At 41.2% G+C, this 25,306-nt stretch overlaps 1 protein-coding gene across 1 annotated transcript in view; it reads right to left on the bottom strand.

Moving 5' to 3' along the window:
• The window catches only part of LOC102380084 (E3 ubiquitin-protein ligase RNF130-like), a gene marked incomplete at its 3' end in the record, with an annotated part of 48,074 nt that extends 22,774 nt beyond the window's left edge, over positions 1–25,300 (bottom strand). The window contains exons 1-2 of the mRNA XM_025201004.1: positions 25,273–25,300; positions 14,806–14,994 (exon numbers count right to left, since the gene is read on the bottom strand). Of these exons, the coding sequence (XP_025056789.1) occupies positions 14,806–14,818 (13 nt within the window). The remainder of the gene's footprint in view (positions 1–14,805; positions 14,995–25,272) is intronic.
• Between the last annotated feature and the right edge of the window lie 6 nt (positions 25,301–25,306).

The raw sequence follows: 25,306 nt of genomic DNA, 5'->3' as shown, positions 1-25,306 counted from the left end.
CAATGCCCCTGCAGGGCAAAATGGCGGTGGGGGCGCTTACCTAAAGCTTGTTTGATGAGCTTTAGTTCAAGCGCCCCATATTTTGAAGTTTGTGTCTGTGTAGGACAGGAAATATAGAAAGACAGATCTTGTTCCTTCATTGTAACTGTATAGAGCGATGCATCTACATTGGCTTTTGCAATATTCTGAAGAAGATTTGCATTTTTAAGCTACTTAATTCTTAAATATCTTCTTCTGAAACCACAGGGATGGTATTAAAATGTATGCAGACTATCTGGAAGAGAAAAAAAAATCCTTTACTTACATGATCTAACTGAAGAAACATTGGCTGGAATCTACTGCATTCAATATTCCCCATTTTAGAAAAAGGCAGAGACTCATCTGTCCTTTGCCTTGTGATATATTTTCAGTGCTGCACTCCTTAGGATACATAAAAAGTACATAACCACAGCCTGTTTAAGAGGCTGCTGCAAATGTGGACTACTGTGCAACAGTTCAGTACACTGAATAAGATGCACAAAAAATACTAACAAACAATAGGCGACATGGAGGTTGCACACACCACATGCAGTCAGGAGATAAACATTTTTTTTTTTTTAAAATCAGAGTTTACCAGTTTGTGGAGAGGACCTAAATTTTGCTCCATGAGTGAACTAAAGCTCTGGAAATAAAGAACTCTCAAACCATGACTCAAGCCACAAAGGTTTCCTCTTTGGGCCAAATTTAGTCAGCACTATGTTTAACAGCAGAATGAATCTATTTAACCAAAATCAGCATTGCTGATGCTAAAACCTGAACTTTAGACTTGCCTGCCTACTTAAAATGATAGACATATATGTTCTGTCACAACCCAAGGGTGTGATTTTTGTTTTGTGTGTGCTTTGGCACCACTGAATTATTTTCCCGCCAATTTGTAGCTTTCTTTGCAGTGTGCATTTCTTCTTTGCAGCTAAGAAATGCACGTTGCAAGGAGTTCCCGCCATTTGTATTCTAATTCGAGCCCCATTATTGGCTTGCGTTAAATTATTCACGCGTGGCAGCTAGTGATTGGCTTGCCAGCCATATAAAAGGCTTGAGTGGTTTCCGCCCAAGTTGGAGGACTCCACGAACACCAGGAGGAGGAGACTTCACGTCTTGTGAAGATCTCTAAGCGCTGCGGAGCCTATTGGACCCAGCATATTCAAAGAAGGCAACAGGGGTCTGATCAGTTTCTAGCCTCTCCCCGTCACCGAGTGCAATCCTCGACGTATCCTTCTTCCCTACGCACAAAAAGGATCCACGGAGCCTCGACAACTCCGTGGGAGTGATCCGAATACTGTCTGAGTCCTCAAACGAGGATTTAAGTGGAGCTTTGCCTGGGAAACTGTCCAGCCTACACCGCAACCATCTTCGGTGTAAGTAAACAATCTTGAATCAACCATTACGCGTCCGTGCTTAATTCTAGCGTGTCGCCTGTTTTCTCCGACCCAGCGTGCCCGGGCTGCTGGCCACAGCTCGCGCGGCGTGAAAAATGGCCCGGATCACTCCCGGCCCGCACATGTTCAAGACTTAGCTCCGCTGGGGAAGACTGCTTAAGTCTTGTCTACTTTACTAATTAGACCCAGGATGCAGTCAGGCTTCTGACTGCTGTATTTATACACTACAGGAAGTAACCTTACTCTGTAAATTCTGTTTACAACAGGAATCGTACTGCCCTCCCAAAAAGCAGACGTTTGGCATATGGGCAACAATGAAATCATAGGGATCTTAGCTTACAGGAGCTGCAGGTCCTGGTGAATAGCAACAAAATTTGCTGACATGTTTCAGTATCCTGGATTAACAATTCTCAGTGGCACTGCTAAGACAGGTGAGGTTAGCAGTTCACTAAATTCCTGTTCTCTTCTTTAAGAGAGGGGAATGACATTAAGACAAAGAACTACAGCCAGAAAGCATCAGCAGCTTTCCAAAGAGTGGCATTGTGGTATTTTCAAGGAGCGACAAAGTTGTATTATATACTAGTTTAACAAGGAGGATATTTAACAAGATATTTTTCCATATCCCCAGCATATTTAAAACCTTAAAAACAGGAATTTCTTTCCAACAGAACTGCTCCAAGCCTTCAACATAACTTTCTGAATGCAGTGCTTTTAGACCACCATTGTGAACTGACAAGCCCAACGTCTTATTAAAGGGGTTTTTAGATGGCAAAACAAGAGACCTATTTTTTCCCCCAAATTCTTGGCTGCCTTTAAAATGTTAACTGTTGGCACCTGAATTGGTTAAATTCCATTATTCAGTTCTGCCACTCACTGAAACATTAAGTGGATGACGATGCATGCATGAGTGACATTTCTCCAAGTCTAGTAAGGCATATCTGGCTTCTGGGTACATCTGTCTCTTCACTATACCCATGGCTTAAAAAAATGAATGTGGTCTAACAGAAGGCCTCATCTGTAGAAACATGCATCTCTAGTCTCACAAAGATACAGTCTAGTCTTAGTATAAAAACGATGTAAAAAAATTCAGGACATGTGCATCTCGCCGCCTAGCATAACTCACCTACACTACTTAAAAACCAATTTAAACGTATTGTTATTTAACCCCTATTGTTTAATGAGGAAGTGTCCAGTTCTTCCCTAGGTCTTGCTCATCATCACGTTCTCTCTACCTCAAGTCACCATTCTCCTATTTTACCTTCTCACAGAGGTATTGGGAGTAAGTCCCAGCAGGTAAGACTAGCAACAAAGCTACCATGGGGTTTAATTTTAAATTGCAAGGAGAGTCTCTTTCACTCCCCCCCCCCCCCCCCCACTGACCTCTTGGACTACTGCCTGGTTCTTAAAAATCAAACAGCAAAATAGCTAAGATTATTCTTTTTATACTATATTTTTTTTCTGGATGCAGAGCTTGTTGCCTTCTGGAAACAGGTTTTTTTTTTAGTTAATGCTCCTATAAAGTCTTGGAGAATCTAAAGGGATCTCAGTGTAGCAAATGAAGCTATAATATAAAGATGCTCCTTAATGCAAGAGACTGAGGAAATTGGGAATTGGGAGATGGTCCCCGAGATAGAGAATAGCTAGTTAGAGAGACATGCAAAGGGTCTGCGGAGGTTGCCTACTGCTCACATTAAAAATCGGTTGTTTAATTCTTCTCAATCACATACGCCTGTCTTTCACTGAACCCTATGATCACTACTCTCAGGAAATATTAAGTGATAGAAATTATATTCAAAAGGCAACCTAACCCTTTTGCCTGTTAATTCTTTCTAAACAGGACAAAAAAAGCTGGAGAAACAGGGATGAGGCAGCTGAATTTTGCAACACACCTACAAACCCCTCATACAATAGTTACCATCTCCACCACATGCTGCTTCTATCCATCTGCTTGACCTTGCAAGGCTGGAATCTAAAGGGGAGTTGGTGAAGAAAGTCCCTTTTATTCCAGCATACTTATGAGAACTATTCATATTCCTTTTCTGAACCAGATCTGTTAACATCTGTCTATTCATTTCCTTCAGACCAGTGGTTCTCAACCTTTTTAGACTCAAGGCACCCTTCAGAAAAAAGTCAGCCCTTAGGTTTTCACTCATTTTTTTGACTACAGAAAAATAAGTCCAGTTCTTCTGTTACAAAGAACTCAGAAAAACTATAACAGGTCAGAACGGTTTAACCACTATGGATTCCCAGTTGAAATCTCTGGGTTTAGCTTGAGAATCATGCTGCACACACAACAGTGCTGACACTGCATGGCACCCCACAGCACCCTTGGAAGGATCTCCAGGTACCCCAGGGTGCTACAGCACCTTGGCTGAAAAATCACTATGTTATACTGACCTCTTTTTGAGTCAAACTAGCACCTTCTGCAGTGGGCAATATCTCACAAAAATGCCTACTCCAAACTTACATTTTTTGGAGGACAATTCTGTTACACTGGAGATATGTACCTGCTTCCCGTGATCTCATGTGATTTCAATTAGGTCTGTCATGCCTGTTTCCCAGAGTGCTATTAAGAATCCTGTTAACATTTCAAGTGTAGTCTGAATGATAGCTGTGCTTGCCTCTGGAATAAAATAGAGACTCAACACAGGTGTTGATCAGAGGACATGCATCTAGCAAGATAAGAGACTGAAGTAGTAAAAGGCAATTTATCAGAGGGGCACACAACCATTTAGTCATGCAGCTCTCATTAATAAGAGTCATGCCTTTTACCAAATTGAAAACTTACCTATATGCAACGTGTAGCTTAGGTAGCTGTAGCCTTCTTAGAACTGCATTTATGCATTGCAACTCACCCAGTTTGTCTCTTAAGTAAATATGGCTACTATAAAAAATTATAAAGGATACTTTTTATTTTTAATTAAAACAAAAAGATGCAGAAAAAGAGAGGGTGGTAAATCTGAAAAGTCATTCAGTATTTCTGGGTTGCACGTTTATTTATAATTAAATTGCATGAGAGAAACCAGCATGAATGTGGAACAGTGCCTGTCCTTGAGAGGAAGCAGGTTTATCAGAAAGTCATGGCAGAAATGTCTTTACCACTCTCCTCCCTCCCATCCATTTGCATATACATTTTCCCCCTTTGTTCAAATTAATTTTATTGGACAGCTATGGAAACAATGAACTTGCAGTAAGACTGCAAATGGGGTTTTCACTGTTGGGAAAATCAGCAAAGCTAACAAGCAAGGAATGAAAGAGGTAGGAAGTCTTGAGCAAATGCAAAATTTTAGTGTTAAAACAGCTTAAGATTAAATCAGTTCCAGAAAACTGCAAATGAAAAAGGAAAATAATCAATGATGAAAATCTACTCTACATCTCTCAAAATCCCCATTTGAGTATTCTTGCCAGTATGAAATTAGAGGGTAAAGCAGCTACAGTGACTTCTACAACCCACTGAAAGGAAGTCTTTTGGAAATTTTTTCCTCCTTATTAACTAAATATTATAACATGAACTGATGCCAGCAGAGCTGGAGAAATGACAAGATGCATATGCTATCCTGCAAATGAGAATGTGAAATCTAATAAAGTTTCTGGTTTTTCTGGCAACTTCTTCATTTCATCCTATTCATAGCTCAGTGAAGTCAATTAAATGCAAAGCAGCATGCTTCCTAACTGATTAGCAAGCTATTCATATTAATATATTTGGGGGTTCAATATTTTTGAGGAAAGCACTAGTACTCATTGGAGAGGTTTTCTACACACCACTTTCAAGGGGTTTGCCATGGAAACACAATGTAATACTTCAGTATTTGCAGCATGCCTGGTAAACTAGCTATCTGTCATTTGCCTTACATGCCATTGCCGTCTATGAACGGGGACTGATACGGACTACTGCTACAGGCAAACAGTGGTCCTCCTCTTTATTGTGAAGTCACACTGTACCTTAATTGAGGCTATGACAGTTTGCAATTCAACAGAAATGAGAAATAAAATGTAGAAGTGGAAAAGCAATAGACCTCACATGTATCTGAAATGCCCAAAATGGTTTTTATGGACTAATTTACTGCACGAAAAATAACCTGCCAGAAGTGACCATTTGTAAATATTTTAGAAGGGGTTAATACCTCTTTTAGAGCCTTGCGATCTGTTTGTGTGTTTGTTACCTTTATATATAACACACTGATTAGATCAGTGTAATTTATGAACAGATCTGCAGCTTGGGGGTAGGGTAGGTATAATTTCCTGCAGTTTTAAATTGGTGGCAAATCTATAAACTCCAAGTTGGCAAAGATGTACAGCCACCCATGAAACACCATTCTTGAATTGAGAAAGAGCAAACTATATTCAAAATCTCTTTCTGAATTACTGTTGGTTACATTTCTATGCCTTTCGCTACACCACACTAGCAAACCAAGACAAAGATGCCTATCTTACAGATTTAGCGCTTAAATTCTTCTTTATTCCTTAAAAAGATAAAACTCTGTATCTCTACATATTAAAAGTAATACGTTTTCCAACTTTAAATGCACACTCTAATAAAACCTTAACCATGACTTCAACAACATAAGGCAGAGTAACTTTTCAACTGCATGGAAGTTGTGCCAATCTTTTGACAGAGGACAGCATGAAATCACTTGTTACGGATTTCCCCCGAGTTACTTCATATTGCAAAAATTTTAAGTAGTCTGGAACAAGAGAGGCTCAACCCCCCAGACCATGGGCCAGATCTAGTCCCCAAGGCGTGTCATCCAGCATACAGGGCTCCCCAAAGATCTGTGGAGATCCCCATGGACCATGGCACAGTAGATCACGCCTGATCCTGGTACGTGGGGGAGTTGGGCAGGGGTGGTACAGGGTCCATGGAGTCCAGTCCCGGCCAGGTGGAGGCAGCCCAGGGCCTAACCCAGACCTCACACCAGTCATCTGACCCATGGGACACAAAACTGTGAGCACCACTGGTCTGCACCTACAAGATCACAACTACCGAAGTTAGCTAGAGCAATGAGAGGAGACTTAACAGGAAGCACATTAGCAAGGGTTTCAAAGCATTTCAGATTCAGCACAGGATAACAGGACAAGTAGTAACTATACACAGACTATACCAGCAGGGGACATCTCCAACTTCAGCTATATAGGTTACCTATAAGACTTCTCGATTTCTCAGACTCTTTCAAATAATAACAGGTCTCTTCACTTTAAATTACACACGTGTCCACTTCCTGTTGCATTGGCATGAATTGCCCTTCTTGGCTGCCGCTCACAACCAGGGAAGAACTGGGGGGATGTAGTAGTGGATGGCAACTTGGGCAGCAGTGACCATGAGATGGTTGAGTTCAGGACCCTGAGGAAAGGAAGGATGGAGAGCAGCAGAGAAAGGACCCCAGACTTCAGAAATGCAGACTGCGACTCATTCAGGGACCTCATGGGCAGGATCCCCTGGGAAGCCAGACTGAGGGGGAGAGGAGTCTAGGAGAGCTGGCTATACTTCAAAGAAGCCTTACTGAGAGTGCGGGAACAAACCATCCTGATGCACAGGAAGAGTAGCAAGTATGGCAGAAGACCAGCTTGGTTTAGCAGGGGATTCTTCAGTTAACTAAATCACAAAAAGGAAGCTTATAAGAAGTGGAAACTTGGACAGATAACTAGGGAAGAACACAAGAGCACTGCTTGGGCGTGCAGGGATGAAATCAGGAAGGCCAAAGTGCAATTGGAGTTGCAGCTAGCAAGGGATGCGAAGGGTAACAAGAAGGGTTTCTACAAGTATGTCGGTAGCAAGAGGACGATTGGGGAAAGTGTGTGGGTGCCTTCCTGAATGGGGAGGCAACCTGGTGACAGAGGATGCAGAAAAGGCTGGAGCGCTCAAGGCCTTTTTTGTCTCCGTCTTCACAGACAAGGTCAGCTCCCTATTACAACAGTTTATCATACCAACGTTTGTTAGCAGTTTGATAGCCAAATATTTAATTTGGTGCCATACCATAGCATGGGGTGAAGCTGGTTGGCATCTCTTGTGGTTACTGTTTCTAGATAGCTCGTTTTCCACCTGATGCTGGAGCCAGAAAATAAAAGTATTTTTAATGAGGGGTGGGGGAAGGAAGTATCCCTTGTATACTAATTTTGCATTGGGGGTTCGCTCAAACAGGACCATTAATGGAACCTTAATTAATTAGTGCAAAGGCCCAGTAACAAATGCACAGACTAAAATTAGCACTTTGCTGCTGAGGTTCAATCATGGACGACAAACAGAACCTAACCCCTCACAATGTCATGGCCTTTTCACAACAACAAGAGCAATCAACTTCTCCAGCCCCTAAAGAAACAAGATAGCCCTACCTCGGTGGCTGCAACTACTTCTGAAGATGGTGAAATAACACCTGGAAAATGTTCAGATATTGGAGGCAGGTGGGAGAGTTGTTGTGGCCATGGTGGCCCAGGAAATGCATAAGAAAAAAAAAATGTTGCCTTTTGATATGGGCACAGATTATTCTCCAACACACTTTAATAACGTGTCCATTCACTGGAGCAGTTTTTCCTGGCTTATCCTGGAATGGCTCCGGTGTCTCAGCTTCCTAACACACACTCTCCTGTTAACAGTCAAGACAACTTTACTGCACAGACTTTCTTTTTGATTAGTATGCCTCTAAACTGCAGTGAAAGACTAGGTTTAGATGCATGGGTTTTTTTTTCCTCCAGCCACTTAACCATTTTACCTTGTGTAACTGCGATAATTAAAATTGTGTATTAGCAAGAGGCAATAGTGCAAACTTCTCTTCCTTGCCCCAATATCATCCCTGAATCTTGACTTGAAACCACTACCCTTTGGGGGCAAAAGCACAGCTGCTTTTATATATTTGTTCCTTTCTTTAATGCCCAAGTGCCAACCAGCATTATCATGGCAATTTGTACATGTTAAGAACCTTTCATTTAATGCCAACCCTGAACCCCCAATGACAAATGAAAAAGCCATCAGGTGGCAACGACAAGCCACTACTGTCCCCATTCTGCCTTTAAACTTGTGACCTAAACTTATAAACTCTCATCTTTGACTGTATTTTAGAACAGACATGAATCCTGCTTTCTTAACCACTCTTCTGTCAGATAGAGACCAACTACATACTTTCCTGGGGGAAATACCTCCTCAAAAAAAAAAAAAAAAAAAAAAAAAAAGTTAACACGCCTTTCTTACAGCACAAAAACATATGGCAGAGAATCTGCCTGCATACAATGCCAGAGATGCTCTGAAAAAGGAACAGATTATTTTTCCAAAAATGCAATGAAGCCACATCAAGATCAATATCTGCAAGCTTGTCCTGAAGCCTTTCAACACTTAATCTTGGACAATTACCCACTCAGAATCAGCTATTATGCTAAATACAGAGCAAAGACTTAAATAAATCTTCTTAACACAAGTGATACCATTCATCTATCAGTGGAATTTGGTAATTTTTATATTGGTGTTTTGAGTCTCCATTTAGACGAGCTTTATTTTAAGTGCTAAAAAAAAGAAAAGAGGAGGAAAGAACCTATACTAACCTCCAGAATAAAAATGACAGAATTTTATAGAACAAAATTCCAAGAAGTTAATGGAGTAAAATTGCTACAATTTGAGAATTAATCATAGTTTCCACAGCAATTTTTAAAAATGAACATTTAACATTAAAGTGCTAGTTTACCTGCACTTCCTTCCCATTCCCATAATTGATTATAATGGGACAGCTACTAAATATTTTCCTCCACCACATATGCGCTTGCTACATTAGATAGTATTTGTTCTGCTTGAGTAGAAGTAGCAAACAAAACCACCCATAAAGCTGCCTTCCTGCCAGTGATATCATAGCCTGTAAAACCTGTGCTGGGAAGGATGTCCTCTATTGGGTAAATGAAGGGCATTTACCAAGTTATGCAAAATGTACATATTTTACTGTGGGGATATAGACAGGGGAAATGAGATAAAATTTGCTGCAACTCAAGTCAGCAGAATTTTTTGGTTTTAGAAGCAGATACAAGCTTAGTAAGGTCAATGCCTCTTTTGCAATTGGGCCCTGGGTGACAGCAGCACGAAAACCCAAGAGTCAAAGACAATATACGACTATTACAGCATCAAGGAGCTGGGGAGGGGAGGAACAACTCCTAATGTTAAAACAGCCAATTGTTTTCAAGTGATGCATGAAAATATTTTTTGATTGAAGAGTGATGATGGCTGACATCTGGCAGAAAGGTTTTGTATTCTGCTGAAGCAGCATGTGGAGTATATACATGCACACCTTTTTTTTCCTCCCCAAACGTGCATTTAGCCACAAAACAGAACACAACATGGATGAAACGTTCATGAATATGCTAAAATAAACAGACCTGCGGGAGGGCCGCTTGCTCACATCTGCAAGGAGATGGGTGTCCTCTGGGGGGGCAACACAATGTTAAAAACTGAATATATAAAGAATTACCTTTACATGCAAGACTTGTATGTCCAAGACTCATATAATCTGGGTCTCATCTCATTAAGAAAGTACAGCAGATGAGATCACCCATGGTGCCTGAACAGGCGGAGTAGAGTTGGAGCAAAAAAATCAAGGGATCCTTTGTTAACCCTATTCAAGGACTGGACATGGTGAAGTTCAGAACATGCAAGAATATCTTCTATTTATGCAGACCTATTGGGAAGAGGGCTGATGTGGGAGAAGATAACAACTTCTCGGTGTAGATAAGATAGCTGCCACACGATCTTAGAAGAAGGACACAGATGTGGTACGTTAGGTTTGTGGGCCTGACTGGAATGGGAGTAACCTAAACTGTGCTTACAAAACAGAGGCAGCATAAGCAAACCAATATTTTTGTATGCAGCCCTGCCACTTGTGTTGCTGTGCATCCCTGGGCTGTTTGCATGGGTCCCAAGCACCATCAGACCAGGATCAAGCACGTGGCCCACAGAAGGTGTGTCCAGCACAGCTCCTGTTCTCCCTGCTTTGCTTCTCTGGAAGAACAGAATATGCTCTTTGAATAACTCAGAAAGCCTAAGAAGCAAATACACAGCATGCATGTAGCAGCACTGGGTCATATCTAGTAGACCCTTGTGTAGTCATACTGAGAAAGAGGACATCCTAAATGCCCTATGGAAACTGTAAAATAGCTGAGAGTACTGGAAAACTGGCATGTGAAGATGAGTGTCTCATGTCTATTTACCTGTCAAATAACTTTATTTTAAGGACATCTACTTGGTTAGACTAGTTAGACAACAGCTGTCACAGCCATGGAAAGTCAACCCCTGCTGAGGGGGAAACTGCAAAGAAACAAGGTAATGGACTTCAGTACCTTGTTGGTGCAGAGAATGCTAGACTCCTTACAAAATGACCAGCAAGGAATATAGGTAATAGTACAGGGAACTGAAGGGTCAAAATCTGAGAATATTATGTTCAGTTACAGAGATTCCCCTAAAAGAGAGTAAGATTCATAAGTCAGAATACTTGAGCCATTATATAGATGGATTCATAGTGGGTAGGAAGCTTGGAGGACTAGACTATGAAGTGTGTCCTCTCTGACATTCATTTTAGTTTTGAACTGAAGTTGCAGCAACGACTAGTCTAGCTATCACAATTGCCACATCTATAAAACTGCTTCCCCACTGGCAATTAAATTTTGCTTAGGTCAGCAAATAATGAGACTCATAAAACAATGTTGTAGCTCTAAACAGAGTCTCCAATGCTTGCTCTCAAGACAAAGTAAAATACAGTTGTGTTCTACTTTATTACCACATGACATTTAATATTGACATTAAATTAAAGCCGAGATAGCACATTATTTTGAATTTGCTGAGCAGTTTAAATTGTTCAAGTCTAATATCTGGTTCAGTTAGTACTGACAGGTCTCAATCAGCAAATGAGCATGTCCGTCTTACTGTATTAGGGCCTGTACACAACAAAAAATGGTCCCTGCCCTAAATAACTTCAGGATGCAACATGCATTTTTTGTGATTAACATTTTTATCTCCTCATGCAAAGATTAACTTAAATTACATGGGGCATAAAAAAGGTGGGGAACTGAAGGAAGCATATGGTAAAATATTTATTTTCCAAACATAAACCACCCATGTAATGATATCACGAGTCTCTGCCCTTGTGACTCCTCACTAATGGATCTTGGGTCCTTACAATTTGAAGAATTACATTAAAATGTCAGCCCCAAGACCTGCTGAAGGATTCTTCCAAGGAACTAAACTGGTACTTGTGCTGAAGTGCTGAGTGAACTTTAATTTTCCCTTTAACAAATGGACACATTCATAACTACACAACGTATGTACCAAACCCAATCATTCAGGATCCTCTCTCTCAAGCTCCACCTTATGTTTTCCTTAACATTCAATATTTGAGTTACCTTTCTAGGCTTTAGTTGGTAACTGAAATGCTACTGTCAATGTTTTAGCGCAGAGGTGGTCAACCTCTGGCCTGCAAGCCAAATGTGGCCTGTGGAGCCTTGGCATCTGGCCTGCAGGGCTCCCCAAGGGTGAGGAAATTTGGTGGTAGGGGAACAGTGGCAGTTAATACTGCCACCCCTCCCCTGCTGCCAAATTCCCAAGTTCTGTGCAGCAGATTGGACATGGGGTGCATCCTCTCCACCCACATGGTTACACCAGGGCCAGGCCATGCCCTGTTCTTGCACAGCTGAATCAGGGACAAAACACATCCTTTCCCTGCCATGGCCTGATTGGGGCTGGGCCAAGCCCCTTCCCCCATAGACTCGGGCCATGCCCCCTCCACTCCCATGGGGGGCCAGGTTGGGCCAGACTGATCCCTCTTCCCCCTCTGTGCTGCCAGATGGGCCCTGCAATATCTGCCCCAGGTGCCGGATCAGAACCACCACTGGGCCACGGAGAGACTGGGCACCATCCATCTGGCACACCAGGTAAAAAGGTTGGGCACCACTGTTTTAGCACAAGTCTCTCCAATCTTGGATGTTCCTATAGTTCCCTTCCTGACAGACCTGTCTAGACTTCGCTCTTTTCTTAAAGGTCATGCCTACTGAATAACTTATAGGAGGAGGAAAAGCATAAGTCAAGGACTTTATGCAGCATTCTACTATTTATTAACAGGGTGTCACAACCCAAAGTTGTGGTTTTTTGTTTGTGCGCGCTTCGGCACCACTAAATTATGTTCCCGCCAAATTGCAGCTTTTTTGCAAGGTAGAGTTTTCTGCTGCAAAAGGAGAAACCGCGTGCAAAAGAGTATTTCCCGCCGTTTGTAGCCTTCTTTGCATGGTGCATTTCTTTTGCATCATAGTGATGCACGGTGCAAAGGAGTTCCCGCCATTTGTATTTAGATTCGTGCCACATTATTGGCCGGTTCTAAATGTAGGCATACGTGGCGGCTAGCTATTGGATTGCTAGCCATACAAAAGGCTTGGGTAGTTTCCGCCCAAGTCGGAGAGAGAGGAAAGCTGGAGAGATACAGAACTCGCCAGGAGGAGGAGACTTCACGCTGTGTGAAGATCTCCAAGCGATGTGGACCCTTGCGGACCCAACGCGCCTTTCTTAAGCAGGCAACGGAGGTCCGTTTAGCTTCTAGCCTCTCCCCGTCACCGAGCGCAATCCTAGACGTATCCCTATCCTATATACCCAATTTTTGAACCCACGGAGTCTTAACAGCTCCGGGGGACCTGGGAACTGAAGAGAACCCACAGAGATTCAGCCACTCCGTGAGGAAAGAATTGCCGAACCCGCAGAGCCTAAACCACTCCGGGGTCAAAGAACCGAGTTTGTCAGAGTCCTCCAACAAGGATTCAAGCGGAGCTGCGCCTGGAAAGCTGTCCAGCCTACACCGTGACCACCTTGGGTGTAAGTAAATAATCTTTTCAATCAACCATTACACCTCCGTAACTGATTCTAGCTCACGCGTACCTTACCGCCCCGCGGTTTTCTTTGGCCCCGCGTGCCCGGGCTGCTGGTCACAGTCCGCGTGCGCAAAGATGGGCCTGGCTTGCACATGGCGAGGATGGGATCGGGAGCCGGCCCGCACACAGGGTAGAAGCAACAAATTGTTTTAAATCTATACGTACAGCTGTTGATATATTTTATTACAACAGGTATCAATAGGTGCAATATCAGGACTTCCAATTCATTAGGAGCATTAGAAACCACAAAACATATGTATTGCTAAATACAGGCAGTAGGCACTTAAAAGTCTTACCCACTGACCCTGAAAAGGCAGAGATCAAAGCTGAAAGGTTTAAAGGGAAACTGCATAGGCAGAGGAGACAAAGAATAGAGATGTCCCACAGAAGGAAGATGTAGAAAGTGTTTTAATAGAACAAAGCAAAAGACAGATAGCAAGAGTTATGAACATGGGTACTGGGTAGTTTCCTCTGTACGAGATTTTGCTCAAATCCCAAATTAGGTATTCAAGAGACTAAATAGCTCCCTTAGCAAAACATATTTAAAACTATTTCACGCTAGGGTTTCACAATGTGCAAATTGATCATTTGCAGATTCCAACTTCTACAAGCATTTCCTCTCTGTGTTTAAAAAGAAATGTACTGAAAGAATTTTAGAAGACTATTTAAAGGAGACAAACATCAGAAACATATGAAACTTTTCAGGGAAGGGAAGGATGTAGACAACTCAAAACAGACATTCTTCTGCAAAAATAAAGCAAAATTTAGTCCGGTCTTGAAAAATTTACAAAAAATATTTTTCAGTTGTGGGATAATGCAAAAGGAACAGGTTCCAACTACCAAAAATAATCACTACCAACACCAATATTATCCACGTGGACTATTCTTGTAAAATGTAAGTCTGCAGAGATCCAAGACCGTTAATGCATCAAACCTCAAAGGGATAATTCTAGATTATATTTAGAGGCATGTTTCTTTCAACCATGTGCACCTTGTTAGGGCAGTACAACAGTCAGGTACATTTATTGGCTTGGACCATCAGAAGAGAACTAGGCTGTCACCAAAAAGGGGTGTGTAGAACACAATTTTTGCACCATCTCCTATAGGCTCTTTTGAAAACCCCAGCTTAAAACAACCAGTGAGAGACAACTATAAACATTCGCTACTCCCCTATGCTTTATAAAAGTCACAGCTCTTCTTGTATTCAAGAACGTTGTCTCCCATAAACTTCACAACAAGTGACAGCTCTAAAATCCACCAAAAAGGAAGGAGATAAAAGTTACTTGGTAGACAGGCGCTCCCTTTGGAGTACAGCTCTAAATGCATTCATTTCACTGTATTATATACATATGCACATCTTCAAAGAACAGAGGGACAAGTGCTTTCAATCAGTATTGTGCGTATGCGTAACAATAGAAAAAACATGAAGATTTAGGAAGAGAGAGGTGAATGAACAATAGAAAAAACATGAAGATTTAGGAAGTGAGAGGTGAATGAATTCTGTTCTACTTACCTTGATGGGTCATAGTGACGGGCTCTTCACTGGACACGTTGTTGTAAATGACCACCGCTGTGGCATTGTGTGAAGCTGCTCGCAATATTTTCTCTCTAAAAGTACAATTTCCTCGTTGCAGCAAGGCAATCCACTGCTTGGTGTTTGGTGGAACATTGAAACGAGTTCGTGGATCACAGCCCAAACGATCTGCAACTAAGGGAAAAACATTTATGTATTTACAGGTACATTCAGACAGGCACAAGTCAAACAGTAAAGCAGAAAACAAACAGTTGTCACAGAACCCAGTTGGCTTAAGCAAGAAAGCTTAGACTGTCCTGTTACTGAAGACTAAAACTATGCGCATATTTATAGGAGAGGTCCTCCTTGGAAATATTTTTAACACACCTCACACCCATAGGAAGCTGTGAATATACCTGAGAATTTGGCTCACTGACCAACTGTTAGATACTCATAACACTTGGGCAGTCAGTATAATGAATTTATATTTAAATCAATACCGGTATGTGAGGGAAAAACATTAGAATATAGTTCAGATGCTGATAAACTGCTGTTTGTTAAATGCTTACATTCGCTATGGGCACCATCACATTTTTTCTTTCCAATCATTCCAGTGTAAAGTGTGGCCAGACAGAGGAAAAAAAATAGGATTTTTGGACAGGCTGTGTCATGCACACACTAGTCTTGGTAACTGGTGACTTGTTCTTGGGCTTGCAAAACTTCAGCTGCCCCTGTCAAATACATACATGTGCCCCACTGAAGCCCATTTAAATTAATTTAAAAAGTCACTGAGAAAGACATGCTGCAACCAAGTTACTGTACCAGTATGAAAGGATTCTGCTATTACAGTGCTTATATTACAGAAACCGCAAATCCCAATTACACCTTTAATTTCAACACCCACAGCAGATTTTTCCTGTTGTGCTCTTTCCAATCTTACTATGAAAACAGGAGTGTCATGCAATTTCTCCTGAGATGCACTAACAAGATTAACTGACCCACTATATAAAAAGGATAAAAAGCAAGGTAATAATATACAGCTTGCCGTAAAACAGCCGACACCCATGAAAAGTAATTCTGTTCACAACAGGAAACTCAGGCAGGAATATTCAAGACTGAACCTAGAGAATTCAACACAGCAGAAGCAACAGTAACTTGCAAGACAGCAAAGCAATCGCGGATTTAGGGATCAGTTATCCCTTCCACCTGCCAAAAAATGCAAATATGATTGGCTACCAATGTCAAGTTAGGACCACGAATTTACTAAAATATATATAGTACAGCTGAAAACTTCTATTTCCTATATTTCTATGACACAGATAGGCTGGTGTTTGCTGGAATATACCAAACGTTCTCTGTTTTCACAACTGAGAGAAGACATGGGGCAGTTATGTTCATTCACAAGACATCCAATTATAAGCAATGTCTTGAATCGAGTTAATTACAGCATTGCCATTTAAGGTCAAACAATACTATGGATTTGATGTGGCATCCTTAAGATGTGCATTTCCACCCCAGAGACCTGCTACATATCAGAAGCTGCAGAATGACTGCACATTTTCTAACTGTGGACAACAAGGACTTCTAAGCAGGGCTCATTTTGTACTTCAGCAATACAAAAGCCCCCCAAATAAGAATCTAAATACACAGTGATAGCAGCCCGTGTAGTGGACAATTAACTACTGCAAAAAGCTGGTGTAGTATTTCTTGCTAGAAGCTTGGAAGAAAACTTGATGTAATTTACAGATTCAGTGAGGCTGGCTTATATTCATCTGATCAGTAGTTACAAATCTGACAAAATTCTGAGCATGACAAAAGGAAAGTCATCCACATCAGGTCCAGGTGAGCTGGTATGGAGAGTGGACAAATTTGGGAAATAGCAAAGCTGCTCAACAATTCATGCTAGGCAGGTTGCAGCCAAATACACTATCAAAGAGAACCTGAAGGACTAGAAAGACTCTTTTAATAGACAGGCTGATGAGAAGCTTTATTTGATTAAAAGAACGTTTTAGACATTCATCAGACCTCTGCAGCAATCAAATCTGTTAGGCAACAAACTTCCAAGACAATATTACCTAGAAAATGCCTTAGAAAATAGTGAATACAATTATTCTAGCTTGAGAGTGTGCTAAATCTTTGTAACTCATTTGTCTCTAAATCATGAGCACAGGTGCATAACAAATTCTGATAAGCTTTTATTGACAACTACATGGCATTCAGGGACATGAACAGAATGCCACAATTTCTTTCAACTCTTATTTTTTGTTTTATTAGATTTAAAAAAAATATATACTCAGAGGACAAACTCTTACAGTTAGTCACTCCCTTTTCTTACTGAATTCACCAAATTGGGCAAGATAAAATATCTACTGTACACCTAAAGTGCCAGACATATCAATCTCTGTTGTAAGGAAGGTAGATAACCAAACTAAGTCAGCAAGTATAATTGTCAATAGTTGTCCATTATCATCCGTCATCTATACTCAGTTGTTCAAAATGCATTTGGGATGTACAATCTTTTTCACAAGCTTAGAACTTGAATAGATCAGCTGGATGGTCTCCATGACATAATGAAAAGCAATTTAGAGTAATTTTAAATACGAATACAAATCACATATATGAAAAGATCTTATCAGAAGTAATTTGTCATTTCATAATTGTGGAAAATATCAATAGAGAGCAATATTTTTAGTTTTTTCATGATAAACGAAGTACCATATGAGCTAACTCAGAATAGCAGTTACTTGTCAAGTCTTCCTTGCCCATATCTGCTGCTGTACCAAAACCAACCTGGGCACAATATGAGCATCCTGACAGATTAGGGCAAAAATCAAATCTGCAGCCTACCATCCTCTAATGTCTACTCAGCCCCACTCAGAAGTCCTTGTGGTCTTATTTAGCAATAAGCCACCCAAACATCTGCACTTCTGCTTTAATTTAGTTGCAGAAGTTCATTTCATACAAGTCTCTCAATTAAACTGAGGAGCCACGTACAACATTGCATTACACTTCTCTGTCAAATTACTTTGAACTGCAGTTTCCCCGCTTTCAAACCTTATCAGAATTACAGGAAGTTTAAATATATACCAATGAACCCAACTATATGCAATTTCACCTTTTAGTTACAGGCTTTATTACAGAAGGCAGACAGAACCCACAGCAGAGACTGTTTCTACTAGGCATCATTCACATGACAAGCTGTACTAGTCCAACAACATGAGACCAATAATTTACTATTTTCTTCTTGTACCGTATTATTTCTACTTCCTATAAAAGTGAATATTGCAATGCTATTTTGTCACTTTCTTTGGACATGTATTTGCTATTGAAGCTGCTCTAACTTAATGGCACCACTCAGAAGTATTCAACTGGAATGTCTACGAAGCAAAGCACATTATTCCCTGGACACTTGCTTAGGACCCTCCCCCTTTCCAATAAATAAACAAACAAATCATGCCCCTTCCTATAAAGATAAGGAGTTTCCACAACCACAATCTGTACAAAAAGCACAATGGCTCATCTTCTCTTTTCCACCCAAAAGCAACTTACAGTTTTGATTTCTTCTACCGGTAGAAGAAAAATCCAGATTTGGAGACTTAAAGACCTCTTTCCTACCTCTTCTGAAAGCTCTAAACTAGGGGTGCTCAAATTCCAGCCAGCAGGCCAGATCCTGCCTGTGATGCCGTGTCATCTGGCGTGCAGAGCTCCCCATGGGTCTGGAAATTTGGCAGTGGGGGAACGGTACCACCACTCCAGCTGCCAAATCTTTGGACTGATTGGGAGCCTCAGGCCCCGCGTGCTGGACAAGGTACCCAAACCCAGCATATAAAGCCAGGTGGGGGCAGTGCCAGGCCCCCTGGCCTTACAAACCCAGTGCATGAAGGCTAGGAGGGGGCAGTACCAAGCCCCCAGGACTCAATCCTGGGGCACTGGGTGCAGGAGAGGCATTGCCAGGCCCCAGGACCTAATCTGGCCTGCTGACAGGACCCTGCTCTACCATCCCAACCTCCCTTCTCATATAAGAACAATGTATCCACCTTTAATTTGTCCATATGAATTCACACATGTGTAAAAGATGATGTTAAGAATGCAAAATAAATCCCTCCTCTAAAAGCTACACTCCACCTATACCAACAAGGCTACAACAAACACCCCTGAAGCAGTCCACCTATATGCACACGTCCTTCACATTTAGGAAGCTTCAATACAATCGGGTTTAGAAGGTCTTAACAGGCATATCAAACTCCTGAAAGTCAAGGGAAAAGTGGAAAGTAGCATGCTTTCTATAGAAGTTCTGATGACAGTATTATCTTTTTTAAAAGTTGCAAGGGAAATTATCCGTTGATAAAGATATTTCCCCATCTTCTCTATGGAGAGCCTTCAATTTCTTTAAAATTAAATTCAATTGAAATGCATGTGCAGGAAGTAGAAAAACAGTAAGTTGTTCTTCCTAGAAACCATTAAGATCACTTCATTACTTAGTAGCCAACTAAGTACTAAGCTCAAAGTGTGAGCTCAAAGATTACATGGGCTTATTTTTTGGTTAGTTTAAAAACTAATTTTTACCAATATAAAAATGTTCATAGGTTAATGACCACAGCATGTCCCTACAGCAGTAACAGTACTTTCAAAACTCTAAAAATAAAATATAGATGTTCCCTTAATTATGTCCTCTGAAATGTCTTTTAAAAGATAAATAAAGTAGTAAGAAGGTATTTGAAACAGCAGTCATCATAACCATTACAAATATCTTTGTAGAGATCAAATATTTTGGAAAACTACATCTTTTGAAGACTTTCCGCTATTAAAGTTTCGGTTTTGCTCAGCTAAAGTGACAATAAGTTCTTAAAATGTTTTCTGCTAGAAGATACTATAATTACAACATTACACACAAACTGTTAAGAGAACATTGTCATTGCTAAATCAAGCACCACTCAAAATAAAGTGCCAGAATTAAGGCAACCTGTGCATCCCTCTATGAATATTATGATGCAGTCTAGTTACATGATTATACACTATTTTTTCCACAGGAGTCCACTTCGTACAAGGCACATGATGGACTAACTGAACTAAAGGTGGTATATAAAGTACTCATCTATAGGACGCTTGCTGCCTTAATTACAGAGAATGGAAGACACAGTGAATGAGACAGGACTATGGAAAGAAAAAATGATGTTCTGATAGTTAAGTTATGCTGCCCTGCATAACTGAATTCTGTCCTTATCTATACCAGAGCTCCTGTATGATGTAAGTCACTTAACTGAAGAACTTTCATAGTTAGGCACTTTGCATGCTTTTCATTTTTCACTCTCTGGTCAACCTCAAGTGCTGCTGCGTACTCATAAATACAAACTGAGATCAGGAAACTATGCCCTGCCACAACACTTGATTTTTTTCAAAGTATAAGTGTTTCAAATGCAGTATCCAAATTTAGTGCATATTTTTACCTTAATCTCTCTTTTGGATCCTCAAATGTATACCTATTACAATGATATCCCTAAGAGGCAAAGCGAGATTATGAAAACAAATCAATGTTTCTAAAATGCTCAGATAAATGATATAGGAAAACCAAAAGGAAATGAATAATTCTATCCTCAGAGCAGGGTTTGAATATAATGCATTAAAAAGGAATGGGGCCACCCACTGAACAAAATTAATCATAATACTAAAGAATTGTTCACTAAGAGTATGGCTTTGCAAACAAATTACTATAGGTAAACTAAAGTGAACTCACAGCACATGAGCTACTCTGACCTTATAGTAAGTGCAAGTAGCTTACTCGGAACAGAAGAAGCGACCTTGTACAGGCAGAAGCATGTGCATGTGGGAACCATCTGCAGAATAGCTGATGCTCCTTAGCTTACCTAGGAGTTAGCTGTTCAAGTAGCCATGCCTTACATGCACACTCTGGGCACTGAATTACATCCTGCAGAGAAATCCATGAACACATACTATGGTTCAAAAGGGAATTGGCCAGTCACTTGCAATGCTGGCATTGCCCAACTCTGATGTTACTTTCTTGGTGTTCCCTCTTCTGTTCCTAGTCCTCTTGCCCAATGCATCCCAATCCCCCTCACTTTGTCCCAGTTGTCACCTGCCCCTCCAAGTCCCAATTATCCTCCCAGTCTTCCTCCTTCAGCTTCCTTGTCCGGATCCACTTCCCTATCACACTCTCCACTGCAGCTCATCTCCTCTGTTTTGCTCCCTATTCTGTCTGAGCATCAGTAGAGAGCGCAGAACAGGAAGTCTTGTGATTCTTAATTCCAGTGCCCAGATATGGCTTGAGAAGCAGTTCAGAACAGTCATTACAGAAAAACCCCTTGTCAGCCCCAGGCTGAAAGCATGGTCAGTGGGGACAAAACCTTAGGGGGATTTAAACTGCAAAGCTCTAGGGAGTTTCTACTGCAACTGTGTCCACTGAAGTTTTTCAAAAGCTTTTTTTTTTTTTTTTTAAACTTGGCCAAATTTGACTTATGAGAACAAACTACACATCCCCAGGAGAAATGCTAGAAAAAAGTTTCAAGTTCCTTCTCCATACCATGGTGTGCTCAGCCTCTCACTCTGCTTCTACCAATATAAAAATGTTCATAGCTTAATGACTACAACATGTCCCCATAGCAGTAACAGTACTTTTTAAACACTAAAAATAAAATATAGATGGTCCCTTAATTACATCCTCTGAAATGTATTTAAAAGATAAAGAAAGTAGTAAGAACAGTACAGCCATCATAACCATTACAAATATTTTTGTAGAGATCAAATATATTGGGAAATTACATCCTGGAAAACTATCACCAGAATTAAAAAGTCTTGCTCATCTTAAGCTAGCTCTGCTTTCCAGAAGTTACTTATCTGGTTTGACTCAAGTTTTCTGAAGAATTTTAGCTTGAGGCAAGCACTCAGTTTGAATAATTTCAGCTCAAGCTACGAAAATTTGGCAGAGTTACAGGCCACTGAAAATAGGATCTTTGAGAATGTGATTTATTTACGTATTTATTAAATGTATATGCAGACAGAATAAAAATATTAAAATAAAATAGTATGTAATAGAACAAACTTGGTTGGCGTTCATAGCACAAAACTTAGTGCTATCCCAGCCCTACTGGTGATACCAAAGAAGCTTTAAAACAGGCTTATACAAGATCTTTATTATTATTGTTCTGTTCTGATGTCAAAAGGCAGTCTATGCTTTCCATTCTGTACATATTGTAATCTATATTTAGGAAGCCAGTTAAAAGCATGTTTTATTGTTATGAGCATATTATGTACTTTGTTCTGATGTCTTTAAAAATTAAGCTTTCAAGCCAGTGACAAAGAGAAAGAAACCCAAAGACATGCAAACAGAGGATATAATGGTGAATAATATGATGATAGCTGAGACATTTTTAACATATTATTTGTAGCCTAGGCTGAATGTGACATGAGCAAAACCACCCAAGTTACACATTTACGCTTCACATTTACAAACTCTAACGTGAATTACTCTTACAAGTATCTCTGGGAGGTGGAGGGAGGGGCAAATGGACAGCTTTTGAGACCCAACCATTTCACAAACAATTTTGATAGATTCATAGATTGTAAAGTCAGAAGGGACCTTGGAAGATCACTGGGTCCAGCCCCCTGCACCAAGCAGGAAAGATAACTGGGGGTCAGGTGACCCCAGCAAGGTCACTGTCTAGTCTCCTCTAGACTTGAAGAAGGGACAGGGAAAAAAGCTTGGGGTTAAGAAAATTATAGCATACTGTAAGTACAACTTCAAGGGAATGAGAAGAACTCCATGTGGGGGGTGGTACAGTGGACCAAATCTTTTTTTACTATTTATTTTAAAAGGAAAAGTGGCTGATGTAGAAAATACTGAGTAAGCAAAGGGCCCAGTCATGAGAATCGAACCAAGCATATACTGTTTAATATTATGAGTAGTGGTAACACATAAAACATCATGTTTAATAGTTTAACCTTTTCAGGACTGACTCCAAAGCACTACACAACTAATTTACTTCCCTATATGCAGCTAAAGAGAACTATCATATTTGTACACAGAGGCATTTCCATCCCCGAGGCCAGGGATGCTCAGTCTATTCAAACTGAATCAGTAATTCTGAGCAACCAGGTTCACATAAGAGTCCATGCAAGGCAGTGAATTGACAGTCTAATACCAAACCCAAACTTCACAACCAGTCTCTCTGCATACGTGATCACAACAGGGACACGGGGCCTTTTCTGCTCACCTCAAGCATGAAGCTGAACTTGGCTGAACAGGACATATTTCAGCAGAAGATTACACTGTTTATTCTAGTTAAGAGGTATTAAAACATCTTCTAGCAGTCAATAATAAAGGCATTAGGGCAAATGCTGGCAGAAGGCAAACATTAGGACTCTTATCAAATACAACACATCAGGTGGAAATAAAAACAAGCATGATTATGTCTAAACAGAAGCATCTTGGATCAACTAGGAAAATACGAATTTCAATATTCTCCACACTAGATAAACTGTTGCACAATACTATTATTTTTTACTTATGTGAAAGCATGCCATGGCAAAATTCAAGCAAAACGTGCAAGGCTTAAAGTGTACCCTGAAACAATTCTTAAGGGGTTAAGGATGAGTGGAAGGCAGCTGTGCATACCTTCACAGCCTTCTTTTGACAAGCTGAAGGACTGAATTGAACCTGCTCAGCAACTGATGACATATCAAATTTTAATGATTACACCATGTCAAAACTGCAATAATTCAGAGCTCTGCAATTTCATGATTCACCATGCTACCTAGCTGAAGTTATTTGTCATGCTATGCTTTAGTATGGTATACTAAAAGATGTTTATGGACTGCTAAGATTTTGTTCAGATTTTCTCTTCTTATGGGCTTCCAGTTAAAATACAATCATCCCCTGAACAAGGCCTTTTCACTCTTTGGCAGGTACTGTATCATATCAGAAAAGACTGCTATAAACAGATTAAAAAAAAAATCTCTAGCTGAAACACTTTAATTGTTTAAAGATGCAGCAGTATCATAACCTTAAAAACATCCAAAACATGTTTTCAGCTTGGTCAAGCATCAAAATATGCTATTAAGATTTAACACATTAGCTTCGATCAACCCCCAATTATACTTTAGAAATACACGGCCTGAAAGCATGTTAAGGTATTCTTCATCTCAGCTCTTAAAAAAGTGTGTGCCTCCATGATAAGCGTGTAAGGTTACTTTGAAAGAATAATCCATTTTCTGGTCTCTTCAGAAGTCCAGTGTCCAGAAACCAGGTGGGGGCCAGATGCACTCCATCAAGTCCGTCCATTTTCTAAGAAAGGTGGCAATTTGAGAACCTATTGTGATGTACTGTCTACAGCCAAAGAGAACAGACATACCTAAGGCAAGAGAATCCATCTTTTTCTAGGTAATGGACTTTAGTTTCAGCTTTGGCTAGATCAGCATAATTAAAAAAAACAAGTTAAAACTAGAATAGTTATATTACGTTGGCCAAAAACCGCCCCCCAAAACTGCCATTTAAAAAACGATTAAAAAATAAAATAAAAATCGGCAAGCAAGCAAAATGCCATGTTTCGGTTTCAGAATGCTAATAAAAGAAAAGAGGCTAAAAGCACATCGCACCTCTGAAGACGACACTGTCGTGTAAGGGGCACAGTTAAGAGGCTGAGGAGCGGGGCTGGAAGGGGACCTCCAGACGTCACCCCCGATCCAAATCATCCTCTACGAATGCAGCGTCTCGACCCGGTATCAGACACCGGTCGAGAAGAAGCCCCAAGGGTTTCACAGGCCGGAACGGAGCGAGACACAAGGATGAAAAGCCGGGCTGGTTCAGCCACCTTGCAAAAGGCAGGGGGGCCAAAACATCAGTGTGTCAAGCAGGGGAAGAGGCTGCCCAGACAGGAGGTGGAAGCTGTATCCTTGGAGGTGTTTCACACCTGGCTAGACAAAGCCTTGGCTGGGATGATGTAGCTGGGGCTGGTCCTGCTTGGAGCAGGGGGCTGGACTAGACGTGACCTCCCTCACGTTGGATGGTTCAGCGTGGAGCGCGCTGGGCCGGGCCAGGCCACCCTCGGCTTTGTGGCTCCGGTTTCTCAGGGCGCTGGTGAAGCAGCCGCACGGCTGTGAGCGCTGCAGGCAAGCGTCCTAAAGCAAGGCACCCTCCAGCTCCCCGCTGCACGGGCGTGCAAACAGGGAGCGGCTCATGGGGCCTGCGCCCCTTACAAACACAGGCTCCAAAAAAGCCAGAAATGTGTCTATAAACTGCCCCCCCCCCTTGGCTGGGCAGGAACCTCTGTTACACGCACAGGTCCCACGCTTGTGCAGGGACCCCCCCGTTCCACACACACACACAGGTCTCATGGCTAGCCAGGGACCCCCATTACACACACACACACACACAGGTCCCACGCTTGTGCAGGAATCCTGTTACCCCCCAGACAGGTGTGAGGCCGGGGCAGGGCCGCGCGCGTTGCCACCCACCTCCGTTGATGGGCCCGGGGGCCACGAGCAGGCC

This window comes from Alligator sinensis, unplaced genomic scaffold (assembly GCF_000455745.1).
Source record: "Alligator sinensis unplaced genomic scaffold, ASM45574v1 scaffold550_1, whole genome shotgun sequence".
NCBI lineage: Eukaryota > Metazoa > Chordata > Crocodylia > Alligatoridae > Alligator > Alligator sinensis.
The sequence above is the reverse complement of the archived record's forward strand: the minus strand, read 5'-3'. Positions and strand labels throughout refer to the sequence as shown.